This window comes from Penicillium concentricum (assembly GCF_028827145.1).
Source record: "Penicillium concentricum strain IBT 3081 chromosome Unknown utg000002l_segment0_segment0, whole genome shotgun sequence".
Taxonomy (NCBI): Eukaryota; Fungi; Ascomycota; class Eurotiomycetes; order Eurotiales; family Aspergillaceae; genus Penicillium; species Penicillium concentricum.
The window spans coordinates 2,521,215-2,538,740 of NW_026622755.1; the positions used below are offsets into that span (position 1 = coordinate 2,521,215).

General features: G+C 47.7%; 8 protein-coding genes across 8 annotated transcripts; 3 read left to right on the forward strand and 5 right to left on the reverse strand.

Moving 5' to 3' along the window:
* Nucleotides 1-189: 189 nt before the first annotated feature.
* On the forward strand, nt 190-2,774 carry N7517_004538 (uncharacterized protein; the record flags this gene model as incomplete). Its single annotated transcript, XM_056722268.1, has 3 exons — nt 190-208; nt 319-1,898; nt 1,956-2,774. The coding sequence occupies 3 exons, from the start codon at nt 190-192 to the stop codon at nt 2,772-2,774; spliced, it is 2,418 nt and encodes an 805-aa protein (XP_056578518.1).
* A 674-nt stretch (nt 2,775-3,448) lies between these two features.
* On the reverse strand, nt 3,449-5,351 carry N7517_004539 (uncharacterized protein; the record flags this gene model as incomplete). The annotated part of the gene is made up of 2 exons (XM_056722269.1): nt 3,449-3,457; nt 3,489-5,351. The coding sequence occupies 2 exons, from the start codon at nt 5,349-5,351 to the stop codon at nt 3,449-3,451; spliced, it is 1,872 nt and encodes a 623-aa protein (XP_056578519.1).
* A 398-nt stretch (nt 5,352-5,749) lies between these two features.
* N7517_004540 (3-deoxy-manno-octulosonate cytidylyltransferase family protein) lies at nt 5,750-6,490 on the reverse strand (the record flags this gene model as incomplete). Its single annotated transcript, XM_056722270.1, has 1 exon — nt 5,750-6,490. One exon carries the CDS (start codon nt 6,488-6,490, stop codon nt 5,750-5,752), a length of 741 nt encoding a protein of 246 aa, XP_056578520.1.
* A 345-nt stretch (nt 6,491-6,835) lies between these two features.
* N7517_004541 (alpha/beta fold hydrolase) lies at nt 6,836-7,817 on the reverse strand (the record flags this gene model as incomplete). The annotated part of the gene is made up of 3 exons (XM_056722271.1): nt 6,836-7,002; nt 7,054-7,640; nt 7,696-7,817. 3 exons carry the CDS (start codon nt 7,815-7,817, stop codon nt 6,836-6,838), a joined length of 876 nt encoding a protein of 291 aa, XP_056578521.1.
* A 1,029-nt stretch (nt 7,818-8,846) lies between these two features.
* On the forward strand, nt 8,847-9,960 carry N7517_004542 (NADP-dependent oxidoreductase; the record flags this gene model as incomplete). Its single annotated transcript, XM_056722272.1, has 2 exons — nt 8,847-9,858; nt 9,929-9,960. The coding sequence occupies 2 exons, from the start codon at nt 8,847-8,849 to the stop codon at nt 9,958-9,960; spliced, it is 1,044 nt and encodes a 347-aa protein (XP_056578522.1).
* Nucleotides 9,961-10,328: 368 nt separating this feature from the next.
* Nucleotides 10,329-12,920, reverse strand: N7517_004543 (Tetratricopeptide-like helical; the record flags this gene model as incomplete). Its single annotated transcript, XM_056722273.1, has 3 exons — nt 10,329-12,573; nt 12,627-12,777; nt 12,842-12,920. The coding sequence occupies 3 exons, from the start codon at nt 12,918-12,920 to the stop codon at nt 10,329-10,331; spliced, it is 2,475 nt and encodes an 824-aa protein (XP_056578523.1).
* A 573-nt stretch (nt 12,921-13,493) lies between these two features.
* N7517_004544 (uncharacterized protein) lies at nt 13,494-14,439 on the reverse strand (the record flags this gene model as incomplete). Its single annotated transcript, XM_056722274.1, has 2 exons — nt 13,494-13,947; nt 14,000-14,439. 2 exons carry the CDS (start codon nt 14,437-14,439, stop codon nt 13,494-13,496), a joined length of 894 nt encoding a protein of 297 aa, XP_056578524.1.
* Nucleotides 14,440-15,615: 1,176 nt separating this feature from the next.
* On the forward strand, nt 15,616-16,107 carry N7517_004545 (uncharacterized protein; the record flags this gene model as incomplete). Its single annotated transcript, XM_056722275.1, has 1 exon — nt 15,616-16,107. One exon carries the CDS (start codon nt 15,616-15,618, stop codon nt 16,105-16,107), a length of 492 nt encoding a protein of 163 aa, XP_056578525.1.
* Between the last annotated feature and the right edge of the window lie 1,419 nt (nt 16,108-17,526).

A 17,526-nucleotide genomic window follows, 5' to 3' on the forward strand; every position in this document is an offset into this window, starting at 1 on the left:
GTGATTATTGCACTTGAAGACTTGCTTTCGCTTTTTTCTTTCTATCCCCTTCATATAGGCAGAAGAGCCTTCGCTACTGGGCCTATATCTTTCGCTCTTTCCCACATTACTTTCTCTTCACTTCTTCTTCCCTCCCTTCCCTTTTTAACCGCCTCTTGAATTTTTGTTTGGCAGCTGCCCCTCGCAACCATGTTTATGCTCCGCAACGGTAAGCAACGTGCTTTTCATGCCCCGCCAAACCCCTCTATACAAGGGCAATTTTTTGCTATTTTACCGCTTTGAACTAGTAAACTAATCTTTCACCTCTTAATTCAATAGTGAGCAAGTTTCTGTTTGGTGACGCTTCGAAGGAATCCATCATAGAAATCCCCCAAGGCGAGCTGTACCTGGTTCGCCCACAGTCGCCCAAAGGTTACTCTGAGCTTATCTTCAAGGACGCTGCTGCGACGATCCGACGGACTGGCCAGGACTTTCAGTACCAGCTTGTAATCCAAAGAGCCTACGAAGAGGGCGAGGAAGAACTTGCGGACGACGACGGCGAGCAAGGCGCGGGCGACGGCCTAGATAAGGACGAGAAGGTTTTCCTCCTGGACCAAACCCTGCATTTCCGCTCTGAACTCCGCGACGGAGGCGCAAAGATATTGGCCTGGGATGATCTGAGCGGCGACGCTGGTGATCTCTTTGAATTCATCTGTGACTCGTCGGTCCCATCGGATAAAGTTGCCACTTTCGAGCTTGCCGCCCTCCAGTGTCAGTACGAACGCAAACACCGCCGCAGTGCACAGAAGGCCACTGAGGCAGAGTTAAACGAATTCTCATACAACGAAGAGAAGCCCCTTCCACCTGCGAGCCCGGTTTCTTCGCCAACCATCAAGTCACGCGGAAATTCCGTGTCGGCAGAAGATTCAGCTGCAGCCATGGCACGAGACGTGGAATACGCTCAGTCCAAAGGACAGATCAAGACTGCCACCCTTGAGGAGCAGCCGACCACTGCCCCGCCGTCTGCAGCCCATCCCGAAGCCAAGGAGATTCTTTGCAAGGAAAATGCTGAGCTGCATTTGTTCGACTTTTCCACTGGAACATTTGTGCTTCAGGAGTCGGACATCGTTGCGACTGTTTCGGAGGTTGGTACCTGGCAGTACTGGCTCCAGATTGCTGGCAAGGATAAGGAGTGGCTAGGACAGACTGTCGTCGCCGATATCAACCCCGTCTTTAACTTCGAATATCTTTCCTTCATCTTCAACCACTACGGTGAAGATGGTTCGGCCTACTCATGGCTTCTGCGATTCAAGGACCAAACCTCGGAAGAACGGTTCCAGGAGGGTCTGATGCAGGCGCTATGGGAACAGCTCAATGAGCTGAAGTGGACTAAGGTCAAGGAGAATGATCGAGACTATGTTCTTGATGCCTTCCAGGATCTTACCATGGAAGATGCCGACGCCAAGGAAGCGGAAGAAGCTGAGGAGGAGGAAGAAGAAGAGGCCGAAGAGGATTACGACGGCGACCAGGACGATGCTCAGCGCAGTGAACACTACGACAGCGATGAAGAGGAAGAAGATGTTGTCACGCGCGATGCAGATGGAAACGTCAACTCACAATTGGCAGTCGGCTACAAGCATGATCGATCATTCGTTGTGCGCGGATCCAAGATCGGTGTCTTCAAGCACACTGCTCACAACAACCTTGAATTCTCCACAACTATTTCAAAGGTCGAGACCCCTAAGGGCAGCCTTTTCAGCCCCAAGAAGGTCATGCTCCACGCTGAGGATCAGAATATGATTCTTCAGAATGGAGATGATCCCAACTCGCTGTACAAGATGGATCTGGAGTACGGCAAAATCGTCGACGAATGGAAGGTCCATGACGATATTGCCGTGGAGACATTTGCTCCCGAAAATGTAAGTTACCTCGCAGGTCTTGAAATCTCTTTATGGATAAACTAACAAAACTCGCAGAAATTCGCACAAATGACTGCAGCGCAGCCATTCGTCGGTGTCTCCAAGAACGCCCTTTACCGCATCGATCCTCGTCTTTCTGGCAACAAGCTTGTCGATTCTGATCTGAAGCAATACGCCAGCAAGAATGACTTCTCGGCCATGGCTACTACTGAGAAGGGGTACCTTGCTGTCGCGTCTAACAAGGGTGACATCCGCATGTTCGACCGTCTGGGTATCAATGCTAAGACTCATATCCCGGCTCTCGGAGAGCCGATCATCGGTCTTGATGTGTCCGCCGATGGACGTTGGGTGCTGGCAACTTGCCGCACCTACCTTCTCCTCATTGATTCGTTGCAGAAGGAAGGCAAGAACGAGGGCAAGCTCGGATTCGAGCGTGCTTTCGCGAAGGACTCGAAGCCTCAGCCCCGCCGTCTCGGCTTGCAGCCCGCCCACGTTGCCCAGTTCCAGCACGAGACGAAACAGCCCCTCTCGTTCACCACGGCACGCTTCAACACTGGTGTCGACTCTACGGAAACTAGCATCGTCACCGCTACCGGCCCCTTCATAATTACCTGGAGTATGAAGAAGGTTATTGCCAACCGCAAGGACCCGTACACTATCAAGCGGTACGGCGAGAACGTCATGGCTGATAACTTCCGGTTCGGCTCTGACAAGAATGTCATCGTTGCTCTGCCAAACGAGGTCAACATGGTCGCCAAGCGTACCTTCCAGAAGCCCACGCGCGAGAGCATCGCTGGTCCTGCCACACCAAACCGTGCGCGCAGCGGATGGAGCAGTCGTCTTAACAAGGATGATATTGTCAACTCACCTTATTAGTCTTCACATCCCTTTCCCCCTTATTGGCCCCTGGAATTTCCTCTTTTTTTGTACCATTACCCATACCCCCTGATGTTTTGTGCTTTTCCATCTCTTTCCAACGTTGTGACTTTCTTTGCGGGGTTATTGCTCTTCTGACGCCGCTGGAGACCTCTATACTGGGGTCTTCGCATTCACTACTTTTTTTCTCCCGTTATCTGTGATGCGTTTCTAGGGCGATATTAATTTGGAGCTAAAGGGTGGCACTCGTTAAACGAGATCTTATTTTTCAAAGTAGCTAGCTAGTTCAGACAATTCACAAATGAAATATCCAACAATAATCACTTCTCCTGAAGGAATATTCTCCATCCTCCATCAATGTCTCGTCATGATATGTGTCCATTATCTCTACTATACTGTTTCCTACACACAAAACTCTCTCTTTCCACTCTCTATTTCGCTACACTCATCACAAACCCAACCTCTCAATTCAAGAGGTTCTCCACGCGTACAGCTCCGCTCCATCTCCATCTTGGCAGTATTGCATACTATGCACCAAGCGTAAATGAACCTCCCCTTGTCACGGACTGCATTGGCAAGACCTTTAACTGCATGAATATCCAGCTTATACTTCGCCACTAGATGGGGGGTGGGGTATCTGCGACAGAATGGACATGCCAGCACCTCAGTGTTGATCACGCAGCCTGCAGAGTTAATATGCCTGTACCATCGTACCAGGCAGGTACTGCACATTCGCTGGAGGCACCCAATGTGTCCACAAGCTGGGTGCAGGTAACTGTATTCGAAAGCTGAGTAGCATAGGGAGCATTTGTTGTTGATTGTTTTGCAGTCTCCAATAAGCTCCCCGAAGGTTGAGATTACCTCCTTGGAGTTGTGGATGGATTTTTCGTCGTAGCGTATCTGGGGCTCAGTTGGTGTGAAAGGCCATTTCCTAGAGAGGAATTCTTCGCTGCCCACTCTAGTAATGAGTTGGAAGATAGTTTCACTCTGGAAGGGCCGTTGTTTGCGGAGATTCGCAGCTTGGCAGGAAATAAGACGCTCAAACAGTGTTCTGTCAGTAGGATTCAAAATTAGGGACCGGTTCATGCCCAAATCCGTGTGTTGATGGTTCTGATGTGCTTCATCGGCGTCGATGAGAAGTCTTAAGCATCCGACAGTCCATGTTTGGGGTGTGGAAAGGTCGTTCCATTTATCTTTGAACGCAAGCATCTCCTGCTCTGCTAGTTTCATGAGTGGCCGAATCCCCATCCGCAGACTGAGAGCAGCAAGAAGAGTAGCCGATCGAGCCGAGAGCTTCGTTCCCGGCTCAATGATGTGTAAAAGGACCTTCCAAAATTGTCTGTTGTACTTTTCTGTTGCTAATACAAATGGAGTCTTGCGCACATGATCTGCAGTGGTATTGGAGATGTGGTCGGGCATCTTACTCGCCGATACCACAACAGTCAATCTGGTTAGGATAGCACCAAACCGCCGAAGGACGCCGGGGTTGCAAGATCGGCCAATGTGCAACAGCTCAGATCTGGTCAAGTATGAGATAGGCTTGTTGCTCCTATCTACTGGATCATATCCTTTGAGGGTAAAGCTCAATGTCGGGTCAAGGAAGATGCAAGGATACATTTCTGCGTCAGGGACGCTGTTGATGAGAGATACGATCTCTTCGGTAAAGTCTGGCATAGGAGCGGTCTTTTTAGGAACATATTCTGTCATGATATCCGCGGTCAACTTGACTTTGATGATGTTCTCATGACAATCTGGCCCCGGCCACCGTGAAACAGTCGAGAAATATGGATATGTGCCCATATCCTTCTCATTCTCAAGGCTGTCAATTTCCCTGACCGAGATATAGTGTAGCAACTCCGCAAAATTATCCTCATATTGACATTTGTCGATGTAAGGAGCTTTCTCCACACCCATCCATGATAGAAACAGGTCAATTGTCACCTTAGTAACGTCTTCTGGAAGATAGCTTTTCACTTGAACACAAGTTCCATCAGTCCTAGTAGACAGATAGGTGTACCAGGCAGCATCATCTACCCCCATAGATGGAGCGAGGATAGCAAAGACCTGTGCCTGTTTCGGTCCGTCTCGAAGGGCATTGCATGCAGATACCCAATCGATACATGTGGAGCCATATCGGGAGTAAGAACCCGGGACCAAAAGGGCAGCCTTCTCCTTCCGCCCGTTCGAACAACCACCGACAGGGCGCATATCAGCGTATAGAAAGATCAGTGTTTTCGCTTTCGCGCGCATGACTTGGCAGGCCTTTGCAAGAGTGGTTTTGACAGCTTTACGGTAGCTGCGTTTCCTCTTCCTTTTTGCGCACAGTCTTTTGACGAAAGCGATGAGGTCGGGCTGTTGCTCTTGCGAGGCTTCATGTTGGCCTTGGTTCAGCCATCCTGACCATTCGAGGACGTCGTTGCAGTGGTAGTTGCGGTATACGAGAACTCCGATTCGTGAAAAACAACCCGTGTGGGCGGAAATCGAGATGATTTTAGGGAAGGATGCGGTTAGTGAGCGTAGATAGCAGTTGCCATAACTTAGCGCGTCGACGATGAGGAGCAAGTCGTGTTGCTCCATTTTGACAATACAGATGATTAAAGTGGAATAGATGCCCTCTTGTATTTGACAAGGATGGGTGGTGCGACAGCAGAGAGCCAGTGATACTGGAGAAAGCAGAGCGAAGTAGGTGTAAGACTCTGGGGAAGCTATTCGGTTACATATACTGGGTTGCCTGAAACCTAGGGCCTAAATGTCGAAAGCTGAAGCTATACCTCTTCTAGTCTAGTAGCTGAAGCTTATACAGCCTTGGAACCTTGGAACCGGGCAGTCTCATGACCCACAACTATATCCTAATACACTACACACAAAAATGGCCTGATATCAGAACATCCCAAATAACCGCGTTGACATAGGTCACTTGCATCCGAAGGTAGCCAACTAAGCCCCTGTCAACAGCAAGATCTCAACAAGATCATTCATTCTGAGCTCATGCATCGAGCTCGTTCCAAATCCTGCTCAGTGTCCACACCCAACCCCAAAACCGACTTTGTCACAGAGACGTGTATCTTCTCTCCATGATACAAAACTCGTAACTGCTCCAGTTTCTCGATATCCTCCAGTGAAGTACGCTTGAAAGTAGGATATTTCCGCAAAAAGCCTGCACGATAACCATAAAGGCCGATATGTTGAAGTATATTCTCACTAGATCCAAGTCCACCGGCATCACGATCCCAAGGAATCAGAGCCCGTGAAAAGTAAAGAGCATTTCCATCTGCATCGAGAACGACTTTGACGATGTTTGGATCCAATGCGTCGCTAGCATTTCTAATCGGCGTTGCTAGTGTCACCATATTTGTCGTATGGGTTGAGAGATCGCGTGCGACCTGAGCAATGAGCTCGGGCTCAATAAAGGGTTCATCTCCTTGTACGTTGATAATTATTTCGTTGTCGTCGATATGCAGGAGGTCCGCTGTCTCTGCTAGTCGTTCGGTGCCGCTCTGGTGATCTTCTCGGGTGAGAATAGCCTCGGCTCCAGCTGCTTCTGCTGCTTTGGCGATTTCTGGATGATCGGTGGCTACGATTACTCTGGATGCACCTGAATGTTGGGATCTTGTCACCACATGGGCAATCATAGGTTTGCCGTGTATTATGGCTAGTGGTTTCCCCGGGAGACGTGTGGATGCAAAGCGAGAAGGTATGATCACGATGAACGACATTCTTGAGAGTCGAAAATGAGACAATGAAAAGAAGTGGAAGCTGAGAAATGTGGTGGGAGATGGCCACGAGGTCTGTGTTGCAGACCCTGACGTGACGCTGCAGATCTTTGGGCTATAAGCCTGCATGATGTCGTGGCATTACAATCACCAACACAATTTTCATCAATATCTTGTGAGCTATAGGTGCTTTAAGTAAAGGATGAAGGATTATAACTCCTTCCAACTAAGATCTCTTCACAAATTTCTGATAGGTGAAACAATTTCCAAGGTTATTATCTCATTTTATATTTGATACTACCAGGGGGTTTCTACAAGAAAGTCCGCCAGCAGCTTATAATCAGTTCACTAAACGCTGTCCAAGAATTCACCAATTAGCCTGGAGAATTCAGTTGCGTATTGAAACAAGAACCCATGCCCCGAATCCGCGTAGAGGTGCAACTGTGCCTTGGAGCTGGTCAAGTTCTCCCACAAAACGTAGCTGTTGTGAGTTGGGATGGCAGCGTCATTGCTCCCTAAGCATTTAATGTCAGCTCAAATTTCAAACATGGTACAAGGATTCTTACCGGTTGCAACCAGGACGGGGATATTAATCTCATGGAGCCGGTTAAAAGAGCCGTCCTTAGCCTGGCCCGGGTCGAGGAAGTTGCCAAAGGCGCCAAATTGCCTGTTGGTCCCTTCAACCCCAAGGAACTTGGATCTGTTCTTTCTAGCAGCGACGATACGGTCCCACACCTCACCTCCGGCCTTTGAAGACGTCTTCGATCCGCCGAAGAAGGCTGTAATGTAGGCCTGGCGCAGGTCCTCGTCGGTCTCGGCATCTTTCAGTGCCAGAACTGACGGGTCTTGGTTTGGAGGGACAACTCCTTCACCCATGCTGGCACTCGTGCCTGCTAGTACGAGCCGACGAATGAGTTGCGGGGCATTGAGTGTGACGAGCTGAGCAGCGAACCCTCCCATTGAGAAACCGAAGAGGTCGGTCTGCTTCACTTTGATTGCGTTGAGAACATTGGTAACATTTTGCGCCCAGCCTGCGATGGCCAATGGGACCTCGCCGTCTGATTTTCCAATGTCGGCATTGTCAATCAGGATGATGGGGCGAGTGGCGGCGAGCGGGTTGATGAATTTTGGATCCCAATGATCCATTGTGCCCCTACATTATTGTGAGCACTAAGGGGTGGGGAGACGGGATATGAATGTATAATTACCTAAAGTGGATGAGGAGAGTGAGAGGAATGCCTGTTTCGGCACCGAATCTCCGATATGCGAAACGAATTGGACCAACATGCACATATTGATCCACTGCTTCCTCATAGTAATTTAGAGCCATATTGACCACTTATAAGACAGACCGCAGTTGGGGCAAGGATTAAAGAATGGGAATAGATGGTGTCAAAACCGAGGGTATGTTTAAGTTACTACTAAAATGAAAGCAGACAGGGTGGAGGACGAATGATGGTAGTCTTTATATATATTACTAGGACCCACCTGGGTATAATTACAACAGAGCACAAATTGAACAAACTTGAACAGATTTCAAGTTTACAAAGTGCCAATATATGGTTTAGTGACTATATCGAGGCCCTTGAGGTACAGATTTTCGGTGTAAGCTATCCGACACGGAGTTAGCGGCTCTATCTATACTATGCCTCTTTGCTTTATTAATACATCTCGGCCTTTCTTCATCAGTACTAATGTGTTATAATCCTACATAATCGATAGTAACTCCCGTGAGCTGCATGTTGTACACGGATAGAACGGATGTTTCAGCATTATGGGGGCCCTATGACGCGGGTAATCTGAGGACCTCGGGATAATCCCGAGGTATAGTTTATGAACGAATCTATATATTTAGCCAATCACAATGGATTCTGAGCTGCTGTTCCGTGGATGTATAGTCCGTAGCTCGGTGATATGGGTGATCGACGCGGCAGACAGCCTGCATCAGGTTATATCGCAGTATTGGTTTTCAATTTGGACTACGCTCAGACTACTTTAACCCGCGGTATCCGATACTCCCTTTCTTGATTCCAGTTCTGCTTGCATTAATAATTCATATCTGACATATGAGGGGTTTCCATATGTATTTAAGGGGGCGGACCTCGGGAAGTGTTTAAATATGGGTCTCCTAGCAGGTTTTAAAGAGATAGGCAGTTTGCTATTAAGCATCATATTATCTTTTCAACATCCTTCATCCCAAATACGTGCTTAGTACTCCGTATAGTTCTTTACTATACAATTCAACAGGATTCTACCTGTCTCTATTCCTTTCAAAAACCCCTCTGAAATATCCCTAAACAGTAAGGTCCTACACAGCTTGCTTTTTATTTTCCTCCCATTTCTACTAAATCACTCACAGATGTCTTCCGAACACATCGAACATATTGCAGTCCACCTTGCACAGCGCCCTGAGACAAATATCGTCCCCGGAGAAACATTTGCTGTCAAGAAGCATGCAACCCCCACCTCAGCAGACCTTCAAGATGGAGATGTTGTCTTGGAAAGCCTTTACCTGAGTCTGGATCCTGCGATGCGCGGCTGGTTGGACGATAAACCTTCATACATCCCCCCCGTTGCAATCGGTGAAATTATGCGTGGCCATGCTTTGGGCCGTGTAACTGCTTCGCGATCAGAGAAGTTCCCAGTTGGCTCCTATGCCGTCGGCATGATTGGCTGGACTGAGCAGGCAATTGTCAGCGAACGCGCTCTGGAAGCCATGCCCACACCTGATCCTGCCCATGGAGATCGTCTCACCGATATTTTGAGCGTCCTTGGCTTCACAGGAATCACTGCGTACTGGGGCATGGTCGAAGTGGGTCGTGTCAAGCCCGGTGACTTTGTGGTTGTTTCTGGAGCAGCAGGAGCAACAGGATCTATTGCTGGTCAGATTGCAAAGATCAATGGTGCCACAGTCTACGGAATTGCAGGCTCGGATGAGAAGTGTCGTTGGTTGGTTGATGACCTCAAATTTGACGGGGCGTTGAACTATAAGAGCAAAGATTTCGCCGAACAGTTCAAGAATGCAACACAAGGAAAGATCGATCTCTTCTACGACAATGTCGGAGGAGAAGTTCTTGACTTGGCTCTTGTCTGTGCCAACAAGAACGCTCGATTTGTCATGTGTGGTGGTGTCAGTCAATTCAATGAACGTGAGGTTCAAGGACCAAAAAACTACCAGATGATCTGGAGAATGCGCATTCGCATGGAAGGCTTTATTGTCTTTGATCATATGGATAAGATCCCCGAAGTCAGACAGAAGCTCAGCCAGTGGCTTACGGAAGGCCGGTTGCAACGGAGAGAAACCATTGTGCGTGGAGGATTATCGCAGGCAGAAACCGCCTTGATGCAACTGTATCATGGAGTGAATACAGGTGAGTTTTGCTTTCCAGGGAAATGTGCCTACTCCCCACACCTAATAGATATATGCTAAACATCTCGCAGGAAAACTGCTTGTCGAGGTCAAGTCTCCTTGAAAGCTACAAAAATCTTCATGGCAGTATACAGATTCTCCGATACTTCCTATCTGCCTGGATGATTTCCCATGGAGACTTGTAGACTCCAAATTGAAACCTTTCTAGGTTGATCATCATTCTCAAGGTCACAAAAGGTCTTCAAATGCCTCCAAGTATTTGTCGACGCTTTTGGCCAGACCAGTGTATATAAAGTCTCTCATAGCTCACGCAGTTCTTCTTCAATAATAAATTATCTAACATCATCCATTTATCAGCAACTTTGATATCAAGACAAATTAGAATGTTCTACACTAAGTCAATTTAGGATGGAAAATATCGTTTTGGGAAATTAACGTTTGAGGAAGAAGTCGTATGTAAACTTGTGATATTCAAGCATCAAGCTGACTTAGACTCATATTTAGATCCTCCGTTTCCCAATTGAGCAATCTTTTAGAACTAGATACAGTGTCCGGATGGTCTAGGCCTATTGTCTGTTTCTGCCTGGCAACGCAGGTTCGTAGCAAGTTGATGGCGTTGGCTTCGTGACCTAAGCATTTCCAGGTGGAAGCGAGGTTAGCCATACTTGAAAGCGTGTCGGGATGATTCTCGCCGAGCTTCGTCTTACGAGTCTCCATCACCTGTATCTCGAGCGGTTCGGCCTCCTCCCACCGGTCCTGACTCCAGTATACCGTCGCGAGGCGACCAATACTCGTTAACGTGTCGGGATGATCCTCGCCGAGATTCATTTTACGAGTCTCCATCACCTGCACCTCGAGCTGCTCAGCCTCCTCCCACCGACCCTGGTCCCCGTATGTCACCGCTAAGTTGGCCATACTTAAAATCGTGTCAGGATGCTTCTCGCCGAGATTCGTTCTACGAGTCTCCATCACCTGCACCTCGAGCTGCTCAGCCTCCTCCCACCGGCCCTGGTCCCCGTATATCGCCGCCAAGTTGCCTATACTTAAAAGCGTATCGGGGTGATCATTGCCGAGCTTAGTCTTATAAGTCTCCATCACCTGCACCATAAGCTGCTCGGCCTCTTCCCACCGGCCCTGGCTCCCGTATATCGCCGCTAGGTTGGCTATACCTGACAGTGTGTCGGGATGATCCATACCGAGCGTCGTCTTACGGCTCTTCACCGCTTGCACTTGAAGCTGCTCGGCCTCTTCCCACCGGCCCTGGTCTCGAAAGGTCAACGCTAGATTGGCCATACACGTTAACGTGTAGGGATGGTCCTCGCCGAAATGCGCCTTGCTCGTCTCCACCATCTGCACCTCGATCTGCTTAGCCTCCTCCCACCGGCCTTCAAGCCAGTATGCGTTTGCCAACAGAGTTGTGCTATCAATGACATCTTCATGTTTATCACTCAATAGAATCATCCTTTGATCTCTTGATTTTAATGCCATTTCTCTTGTATCCATGAGATTACCGATTTCTGACGCATACCATGCACCTCTGTAAAGTAACGTAGCCCACTGCTCTTGGTACTCAGGTGAGGTTGGCCGTTGTGACATTGCGGATTTGACGTGAGGAAAGAGTGGCCTGCATCTCTCCCAATTTTCGTATTCTCCGGTGGAAGGAAACTCGTCGTAGAGGGTGCTAATGAATTTATCCTTCCATTGGTCCAGTTGTCCATGAGATTTCAACCACGCGCGCGTAGTGAGTTGCACAAGTCGATGCATTGTAAAGGAAGTGGTGTCCTCACTGATAGATATGAATGAATAATCCCTTAGTGTTATGACATCATCTTCAAAATCAGGGCTAGTATCAGATTCAGATGTATCCCCGTCACTAGAGTCACTTTGAAGCTCCGAGGACGCAGGTTGATGTCGAATGAGGCTCTCCGGTATGCCTTGCCGATCGAAAAAGCTCATAAGCGATAGTAGGTCCGCTGCAGATGGATATCTTTGGCGTATATAATCGAATGACATTTGCCAAGTCACCAAAATTGAATTCTTTGCTTCCCAGTCCCGGTGAGTGTGCCCTGCTTCTTTTTTGAGGAGCTTTATCGCTTCACGGTCATTCTTTTGGAAGTCCTTTAGGTACTGTGACACCGAATAGCGAGGTGCGCGATTTCGAATGTAGCTAGCGGCCTGTACAATCGCTAGCGGCATAAACTCCAATGCGTTAACTAACTGTTGACATGCTTGGTTTTCAGTTGGTAGTTCAAGCGTTCGTCGGAGAAGCTCTAGTGATTCGGAGTTTTCCATGGGTTCAACCTCGATAAGGCCCTTGTGGTCGACCATCTTCAACGCAACCTCTCTAGACCTACTCGTGATAATAACGTATCCATTTGGGCTTCTAGGAATGTATTCCAATAGTGGCTTCGCGGCGTTCGTTTGGCTTCTCGTTGAATCTCCCTTCTCTGGTGCCGTAAACGAGCGAAGAAGCTGATCGTCATCGACGTTATCAAGGATGCAGACCCATTTCCTCTTTTCATCCTGGAGCCAGTTCTCGACGAGTTTGAATATATTCACTTCGGGATCCTGACGACCCCTGATTTTGACCTGGTCCGCGATATCCCGGAAACTTTGCTCGAACCGGGCTTGGTTACTCGCATGCACCCAGAAAACCCATGTTGTTGGTGATTGGGATCGGACCTCGTAAGAGTATTCGATAGCAAGCTGCGATTTCCTTGAAGTTGTGAGTAAGACCACGCAATCTTAGAAGAGTCACTCTGTACTTACCCAACACCGCCGAGACCAATAAGTGCTATTCTTGACCCCGAGACTAAGCTCTCCTCGCGAATTTGACGAAGTAGTGCGTCGCGGCTGACAAAGTGCCGGTCACGCGCAAATGGGACGGTAGATAGCGGGTTTGTTGGGGTTTCCGGTCGCTCTAGGGTGGCGAGCGGCGGTTAGTCAATCCTGATGTGGCCCCTAGTATCCAATTGCCGACTCACCTGAAGGCATATTGACCGGACCATTGTGAACTCCAATCTGGAGACCATAGTTGGTGCCACTAAATGATATCGATGCCATGATCAAATAACCGTACGTCCTTTGTATGTTGGTGAAGAATTTTTTGTGACTCTCAGCCGAAGGAGGGGCATTGCGGTCTCTAACCGATGTTAGGGACTGATATTTGTACCGCTGCAACGAGAATCGCACTTACCCATTCTTGTAATCTTTTGGCTTAGGCAGTTGTGAAATGCCCTTATGTAATCACTTGGGTGTCCACAGGTATCTGGTAGATAGCATCCTAATTTCCCATCCGGTTTAGAGGAATCAGATTGGTGCACAACTTACATCGAGCATTCTGTTGACACTATTGAGATCACCATCTTTGAAGGAATCGGATCCACCCGAGCCAGAACAATCAAGCCAAGCGCAACACGCGAACCAGCCAGAATTCCCCAGATAAGAGCACGCTTTGTTATTATCACTTTACGGTACCACAAGAGCCTAACGCTGCTACCCGTCCCAAATACACAGTGCATGATACATGGTCGCAATTTTGTTGCTATGCCATAGACTAACAGCTGAGGAAGCTATTACAGATTCAACGCACATTTCAGAACGCAAGTCAAGTTGTGACCGAACGTACGAGGCCAATCAGGACCTAGTGACAATGTTTCCACACCCACCATCTGTAGGTAAATTTGACTCATGACTGCGAACGCTGTTCCAATTAATCGTACCCACGCTGTGACCGATCTGTAAGCCATTATTGGTGCTGCCTGAAAAATCAGTGTTGTACGTGTTGCCGACCTGCGCGACGGACAGTTTCAAGAGTGTTTGAGAAACAGCCATAGTGGCAGTTTGGTTGGCTTCCAGTACGCGTGATCGCTCTTCGATCTCTTGAATGGCTAGAGTTCGCTGAGCGCCGCCATCCTCGTCCTCGTCCTCGTCCTCGGTTTCAAGTTCCTTCTTGCGCTGCAAAGTTTCGTCTTGCTTTCTCTTTGTGAGTTCGATGTGCTCCTGGATAGCATTCTCAAGAGCTCGCAGTTGCTTCTCCGTCTCTTGCCGTGCAGTTTTTGACGCATTTTCAGATCGGACCAGAATAACCCTTTAATAAGTCAATTAGCACATTTTCTCTGGCATAAAGCCCAATCACATACAACTGGGCGCTGTCGATGGCAAACTGGACGATAGCCTGACAAGTAAGGACCTGCGTTCTGAATGTCTGGATCTTTTCTTTGTTCCATAAGCCGACGGACAGTCGATCCCTGAGGGAAAGCTTCGTAGTACTAGAGTGCTTCGTCCATTGCTCAAGCTTTTTCATAAATGTGGCGCACGCCTGCCCACATTTATTCACGGCTTCAGCGACACCGGTCTTCTCCAAAACCTCTCTCGTTTCGGTATAAGTTTTGCTATCGGAAATTTGAAGATCCGTGAGAGCGGAAAGTGGACGTTGTATGGCTTCCAAGTTAGATGTCACCTCTTGCAGCACATCGTTTGCTTCTTCAAGGCCATCAATAATCTGCCGAACATTGCTGATGCTGGACAAAGCGAATCCTGTGATTCCAAGGGCACCAACAGTGAGGCTGAAGGGATCCATCTATTTGAGGTTGAATGGCATAGACGTGAGACTCGTTGTTCCTGGTAAGGAGGTGGCCATATGATAATATCTATCACTTAGGTGCCTGATGGAATTTCGGGCCGCGGGGTTGTTATGGCTAAGACGTGGCAGACTGCTATTTGTGGGGCTATGAGGCTGAAAGAACTATTTACATATTATACGAGCCTGTGAGTTGCCGACTGAATGTGGTAACGAGGTCTGCGAAAAAGCTTCCGCCAATTTTCTAGTTATGTGTACTTCATACTCCGTAATCTTCCCTCGGCCACAGTGTTCATCACTGAGGAATATGGGTGGGCAAAGGGTCGGAGGTAGACTAACTGTGATAGGTATAGCGTGGTTTGAATCTCTATCTAATGCATTTATGCTGAACACGCAGAAAAACTGCTTGTCGAGGTCGAAGTTTCTTGAAAGCTACAAAAATCTTCATGCTGGTACACAGATTGACTGATGTTTTCTCCAGGGCTGTCCGCTTGTATAATTTCCCATGGAGTCTTGTACTCTTTAGGTTCGTCATCCCGAAGTCTCGGAGTCCAAGTGTCTTCATATATTTCGTTGGAAGATCCCGTTATTATGCGTGATACATCACAGCGTCAATATCACCAATATTATTACCAACCAGCCCGCATATGCGGGCTGCCGTCAAATCCCTGCTTACCGCTATGATCCAATTTCCCCTGAATTCCCTGTTTTTATATTCAGATAGTCATATATTATTATCTGTATTCCACAGTCTAGAATCTAGAGGTCTTGCACTATATTTTCTAGTATACCTCCTCGCCACTAGCATTCGTCATTTTGATATCAGGAAAAATATATGTAATTTGGTCCAATTCTTTTTGTTTTTAGTCCATTGCGATTATAATCCTGTTGAATAATCTCCAGAGCAATAGTTATGTAGATCTCCCATATATAGATTACGTGGTCCCGACTTCGGCTGGGAGATCCCTGAGATTTCAATCCCGAGGTCGGGATTCTCCTCGGTACGCTGCCGAGGTTTATATAACAGTCATGTACATATATTGTACAACCTTAAATTCATGCCGAACTTCCGCTTTGTTTTGGCTTTAACATCACAATATTCCTTTAAAATAGTCATAATTCGAACTGCTCTTGCTCTTCCACTTCCATCCATTCATCATAACCTCACTCTTCACCATGAGCGTCACTACCACCGTGGTCAAAGGGCCTTTAAATCTCGCAAACCCACCCCCACAAATCTCGGCGAACCGAATTCTCTCATGGTACACTAAATATGCGGTGGACTACAGCATCGCCAAAACTACCACATCCCCGACCCAATACTATGCCTCTAACGCCACTCTGGTGAACACTGATCGGTCTATTATTTCTGGGGCCAGAGAGATCTGGGACTACTACATCGATCTCTACGGACAATTCGAGCGTTGTGCCCATGACCTAATCTCAATCTCTGTCTTGAGTGATGAAACGGCTGGCAAGCATACCATGATTGTGGAGACTACAAACAACTTGCATCTGAAGGATGGAAAGGGAATAGTACCTCTGCCCCAAGCCTTTGTTTATGAGATTGCCAAATCTGAGGAGGGAAGCGGCACAGATGGCCTACAAATCTGGGAAGTGAAATGTTATTTTGATAAGGGTTTGCTGGAGAGGGCGGCGAACATCTAAATCTGCCATGAATTGTATATATCGTACTTGTCTTCGGGCTTCTCAGTTGAGTCTCCACAGAATAAAAGAGAGCTAGAAATTCTCATAATAAATATGTTTCTCTTAGCTAGTATCTATGTGTATGTCAATATGGTTGCGACTGCGACCGCCATGCTGAACTACTGTGGGGACCAACTTCGGAAAAGATAGAGCACAAGATTCAAAGTCAATATTCATGAAGTTCATAAAAGCCGTGGATGATTATTGTTACAGCCTGGAAGAAGCGGAATTTTGCATGTTTATTGGCGAATTTGAATTTCCTAGATTTCTCGATCCACAGTCTCTCCTCTTTTCTTCCTTCAGCGCTTTCACAGTTTCACCCGGGACCTGCACGGGGTGGGCCGAGACATCGGGGTGTGGATTGAACCCCTATGAAGCTCATCCTCATTTCGTTTGAGGTTGCTTGAACTTCAGCCAGAGGCAAAAACTTCCCAAAATTGTACGTCCAAAGTAGGGTGTTGGCGTCGGTAAAACTGCAGCGCGGTGCTCAGGATGTGTGGCCATTTGCGTTGCACCACAATCTGCCTTCTCCGGTCAAGCCCATATGGGCAGCTTGCAGAGCGCACATTTCCCTTCCTCCTCGATATTTCGAAATTCCAATCCCTCTCTTGATTAAAAGACCTAGCAGGTAGCGGTTATTAGCTATGGTCTGTGGTAGGTCACGATACGACTCACTGTCTTCGGCCACGATCCAGACAAGGAAATGCACATGCCAATTCCCTAGAAATAATTAACACGTAGGTCTTGCATCGTTACATCTCATGAGCTCGCAGTTGAAACTTGAAAGCACAGTGTCCATCGCACATCACACATTTGATACCGTTCTTGCACATTGGGCGACATATATACCATATAGGTAAGAATCCATTATATGGAACCACGTTGCTCTCTTCGTGAAGATAGGTGAGAATGAGCGTAAGGTAAGTATTAAAAGAGTGCGAACCGAGTGTGAAAGAGTATAGGTGCTTGGAGGGTAACTGGCCAGGAAAAGCAATAAAGATTCCCCTCAATAAGAAATCATCGAATTAGGCACGCGTCGGGGCACAGGAATTGGCGTAGAGCTCCTCGATGTCTGCATACACGGTCTTCAAAGCGAAATCAGCAACTGGTCCATCCGGTTTAAAAGACGCTGGACCTCTCTATAATATCCCCACAGTAGAAGAGTTTTGGTGCAGGCATCGCCATGTAAAACCAACCAGTTCGTGACTTGTTTGGGTATAGGGAGGTGGTAAATGTAGACAACATTGGATGCATCTCTGCGTTCTGGGATTGAGACGTGTCTGACAAGGTCATGTCCAATTCTCCGATATGAGTTGTATCAAATAACCATTTCTAGTCCGCACTTGCGGCTTAGTGACCGAGGACAGAAAGTGAAGGGTT